The sequence below is a fragment of the Myotis davidii genome, unplaced genomic scaffold (genome assembly GCF_000327345.1).
Source record: "Myotis davidii unplaced genomic scaffold, ASM32734v1 scaffold208, whole genome shotgun sequence".
NCBI lineage: Eukaryota > Metazoa > Chordata > Mammalia > Chiroptera > Vespertilionidae > Myotis > Myotis davidii.
The window spans coordinates 543457-548435 of NW_006299706.1; the positions used below are offsets into that span (position 1 = coordinate 543457).

Below are 4979 nucleotides of genomic sequence, written 5' to 3' on the forward strand. Positions count from 1 at the left end.
AGCGAGAAAGGCGCGAGCGAGCGAGACCTGGGCCCCGCCCGAGGTACGGCCCTCGCTGCCCCTGCCGGTGCCTATGGAGAAGACGAGGGGGCCTCCTCCCTTTCCGACCCACTGTGGGCCTCTTCTGATCCGGATCCGGCCTGGTTTGGGGGTGGCGGAGGGAAGGGAGGGCGCCGGGGTGGAGCTGCCCCGGACTCGCTCATGTGGTCCTCAGTTCGGAGTGCGGGGGGTTGGATGGTTCCGGGTGGGAGGGAAGGAGGCGACGGGGCGCTGCGGAGCGGGGCGAGCCTTTCATCCTGAACGCGTGGGTTTGCGTCCCCGCTCCGTTCCCAGCTTCTTTGTCAGCTCTTCTTGTTGCCCTTCCTCCTTCCTCACCGCCCCAGCTCCTGGGATATATGTCTTTTTTGCTGCCGTCTCTAGCTTTCTGTTGTCCATACTGGAGTTTGGTGTACCCCCCTCCCCCGCCATGATGATGTTATTTGGGGGAAGCTGGACGTGGAGGCCCCCATCGGGGTGCCTGCCGCCGAAGGGACGTCACTAGAGCACCGGGGTGCTCGCTGTTCTCATAATGGGACCGTAAGGAGACGTTTCCCCAGCCCCTTCCCCGACGGGCAGCCCCTATATTGGCTCTGCGAACTGATGTCACAAACAGGAGACTGCTCCTTTGCCACTGTTCTTGAAATGTGGCCACCTCCGGTGTAGGATGTTGTGGAAAGAAAAACAACACAGGAATAGGTGTTTCTCTTGTTCTTGTCGTGCTGCCTTGGACTGTCCCTGGTTATTCGGCGGAGAAGTGCTTTCTGTGTTTCCCCCGTCCCCCTCCCACCGCCCATGTCTTGCGTGGGGGGGTGTTTGATGGGATGGGACTTGATGGGAGGGGATGAGGGCCGGTGACCACCAGCATTCATTGAGCACTGGACCGTCTTGCCCGAGTCAGGGTTGACCAGACGGCTTTGAGACCCCACACCATTGTCTAAAGATTAGATTACGCCAGTGATTATTTCCGTTATGAACAGGAAGTGTTTCTGGCATGTAAACTAATGATGAAAGGCCTTACAGTGTACCGTTTGCTCTTATATTTTAAAGCCCCGTCCTTACTAAACATGTCCTAGCTGGGAAGGACTATTTTCAGACATTCGATGGCAGTTCATGGGAAGGAGAGGAAGGGGTCAGTACCACAAAGCATCTAGGGGAGTTAGTTACTTTGTAAGAAGTAGGAAGCCTTCCCGGCCCCTATCCAGCTTCAGGGTCCCGGAATTGTTTCTCAAACTAGATTGTAAGCTCCCTGAGGGCAGCAACCGAGTCATATTGCTTTTGTATTTTCTCAAGCACTGGACACAGTAGATACTCAATAAATACTTGTTATTTATTTTTTTCTGTAAAATTTCTCTGGCTATTTTTTTAAGTAGCTGGTTTTCAAAAAAATGGTCAAGGGCACTCCTGTGTTGAAGCCTGTATTTGTTCCCACTCTAGTCCCTTGGTCTCCAATACTTCTCACCTATTTCCCTTAAACTTTTTTATTTTTTAAGAAGGAGTATTTAACAAGATTGCTCACCTTCACTGTGATAACTCTGGGTATGTGTCTGCTTGCTACTGAAAGGCTACTAATTCTGTGACCTCTAGTGCTCCATCCCAGGTTGCTTACCTGTTGCTCAGTGTTGTTACCTAAGTGGTAAAATTTTCTTAGTCACACTTTTTAAAACACTTGTAATAGAAAAATAGAAATCAATAGCAAGAGTGATCAGGATTCCCCCCCACCCATTTCCTGAATGATTATGTGGCTTCCAATATGACTTTTAATGTATTTACATCAATTGGTACAGTATGTAAGGTTGTCCACATAGCTCACTAGTCATGCAATCCATAGCTGTAGTGTAAATCATGCTCACAAATTGAAATCACATGTGGAGTAGAAAGCAGTCAATAGTTGTAAGCTACAGGAATGGCTATCCCCATATTAGAAACTACATCTTAGAGCCAGTTATTAAGCATAACGGTTTCCTTCTAATTTTAACCCCCCCTCCCACTTTTAGTTGAATCCAGGGGTACTTGGTTAAACAACAGATTTTTGTTGTTGTTTTTGTAAATTAAGTATTGAAACTTGATTATAATGCCAGCCTGGGAAACTACTACTGTGTAGTAAATACTCCCTTACTAAGCCAGAAATATTTATAGGTCTTTGTGTGCACATGTGTGTGAGGGGGGAGGTAGTGGTTAAAAATTAGTCCCTTACAACTCTTTCTTAGTGATAGAGGATGTAGAATTCTTAATTCTTAATGACTGCATCACAAAACAGAGACCTATCCAACCTATTACCGAACTTGGTGAAAAATTTATCCATAAGGAAGTCAACTTTTTTTGTGAACCAAGAAACAGGTGAAATTCACTTCCCTTATAGTTATTCCTTGCATATTTCTTTAGGAGCCCACTCTAGTTCTACCTCAAATCCAGCCATGTCTTCAGAGCAGTCTAGAATTAACCAATAAATAAATAAATGAGCATAAAAGCATAAACTTGTACTCCTTGGAAGGGAATAAAACAATGCGGAATAACCTTATCTTGAGCACTCCACTGTGTGATGAATGTTTTCTTTATTTACTAAGTCATCTTGCCCTGCAATAATGTCTCAAGTTTAAAATGATTTCCCAGAAGCCCTCTCTTCCAAATAAAACTTTGTGCTGCTAGATGATTTGGGTTTGGGATTCTCTGTATATTAAGGTGAGTGGTGGAGAGTAATTTTAATTCTGGTTTCTTGGACTGTGGATTAGGAGATCAACAGAAGCAGCTGCAAAAGCAATGTGTTGGAATTATCCAGGGAACTGAGGTTCTGGGCAAAGTCACTGGGGCTCTTACATGCCTTGTGGAAAGTATGGAAGCCCACAGCATGCCGAGAGATAGAAACTTAAGGGAGAAAGAAGCTAGACTTTGTGCTTTTTTAAATGATGGAGGTCACATGCAACTCAAAGGGTTGTAAGGCAGGTAAGCCTGTTTTCATAGGTGAATTGAGTACAGACTAATCCTCTTCCTGGAAGACTTGTTTCCAGTCTTTATCTTTCCTTTATGTCAAAGGGACTTGAGATATTTTTGTCTACTACTAAGATAGCAAAACTTCACAAAACCTGCTTATAGGGGACGAGTAACCAAACTGTTCTCATAACTTAAAAAACCCACATTATTTAACAGATGCTTTATACATTTCTTATACAAAAATGGATTAACATCCATAGTTTCATAAGGAATTTGTCAAACTAAATTTCTCTGAACAGGTGAATCCTCTTGGTTTATTTCTTTGAAGAACAAACTGTTTAGTGAAGATGCTGATGAGAGGTTAAAAGCCCTCATTTTGCCTGTATTTAATATCTAAACTTTTTTTTAATCTTTCAGTATTCTACCTTGTAAATACTGTTATTTGTATATACTGTAAATGATGACGTCGGTGGGCACGAACCGAGCCCGGGGAAACTGGGAACAACCTCAAAACCAAAACCAGACACAGCACAAGCAACGGCCACAGGTAAAGAATCCAAGTGTTATGGATCCATGGGTAGGTTTGCTGATTGATTCTAGTTTCTATCTAATGCAGCATCATTCTATACTTTGGATTCTTTTTCTTCTTAAAAAAATATATTTTATTGATTTTTTTTACAGAGAGGAAGGGAGAGGGATAGAGAGTTAGAAACATCGATGAGAGAGAAACATCCATCAGCTGCCTCCTGCAACCTCCCTACTGGGGATCGTGCCCGCAGCCCAGGTACATGCCCTTGACCGGAATCGAACCTGGGACCCTTCAGTCCACAGGCCAACACTCTATCCACTGAGCCAAACTGGTTAAGGCTATAGTTTGGATTCTTGATTTGGGTTCTTCATTCTTATTTTCAAGTCCTTCTTTTTATTTTCTTAAAGTATGTTTTAATGATTTCAGAGAGGAAGGGAGAGGGAGGTGATGTAGTGCTCTTTTTGTTCTTTAATACTGAACTATGAGGCTTGGAAAGAATGGCTCTTGTGCTTTGTATTTCTAAGGTAGCAATACATGGTTTAGCAGTAGCCAGCTTGCCATCTTTCTAGCCCACCTTTATCTTGCTACTTTCTGCCTTTCTTTTGTTCTTCTTTTTCCTAACGGATTTGTTATCTTCCTCTTTGGTTTCACTGAGGCCTAATCTGCTATTTCCTTTTCCATGAGGCGTTAACATCTTTGCTATTTTCCTTCAAAATTAACAAATGAGACACCCTAGATCAGTGGTCGGCAAACTCATTAGTCAACAGAGCCAAATATCAACAGTACAACGATTGAAATTTCTCTTGACAGCCAAATTTTTTAAACTTAAACTATATAGGTAGGTACATTGTTATTAACTTAATTAGGGTACTCCTAAGGCTTAGGAAGAGCCACACTCAAGGGGCCAAAGAGCCGCATGCTCCCGAGCCGCAGTTTGCCGACCATGGCCCTAGAGCAGTGGTTCTCAACCGTGGCTGCACATTAGAATCACCTGGGAATCTTTTTAAAATCCTGATTTCTGGGCTTCATCCTCCGGAAATTGTTTCATTGTTACTAATGTTGTGGCCCCCACCTCATAACAAAGAAACAGAATTTCTGGAGGATGAGGCCCCAGAAATTGGGATTTTAAAAAGATTCCCAGGTGATACTAATGTGCAGCCAACGTTGAGAACCACTGCCCTAGAGTATTGTAGTCCTCCTGGGTACTAAAGTTTATGGGTTTTTGTTTTTTAAAGTTTGATTTTGGTATGATCTGTTTTCTATAACCAGTTTGGTGTTGGTTGGTATGTAATGTGAATAAATTAATTTCCCATTTGGTTATGGTCAGATAAATTGAATATGTAAGACTAGAACTTTCCTTTTACTCTTTTTTTTTTCCTTCCAAGTGAATTTCTAGCAGAATTTTAGCCCTTAAGTTTTGAGTTAGTGTCTCAATCGGGACAATAAAATTTGTATTATCTTGTAAACATCCTGAGAAGATATG

The 4979-nt window shown here is 42.9% G+C and overlaps 1 protein-coding gene across 16 annotated transcripts in view; it reads left to right on the forward strand.

The window, feature by feature from the left end:
- The window catches only part of UBAP2L (ubiquitin associated protein 2 like), a 45772-nt gene that overhangs the window by 936 nt on the left and 39857 nt on the right, over positions 1 to 4979 (forward strand). For 9 of the 16 annotated variants that reach the window (XM_015571715.1, XM_006775643.2, XM_006775644.2 and 6 more), the window contains exons 1-2: positions 23 to 43; positions 3385 to 3514. In XM_015571715.1, coding sequence (XP_015427201.1) covers positions 3425 to 3514 — 90 coding nt within the window. In that variant the 5' untranslated portion in view covers positions 23 to 43; positions 3385 to 3424. Of the gene's footprint in view, positions 1 to 21; positions 44 to 3384; positions 3515 to 4979 lie in introns of those variants that run through there. The other 7 variants (XM_015571714.1, XM_006775632.2, XM_015571713.1 and 4 more) reach the window with 2 other exon arrangements.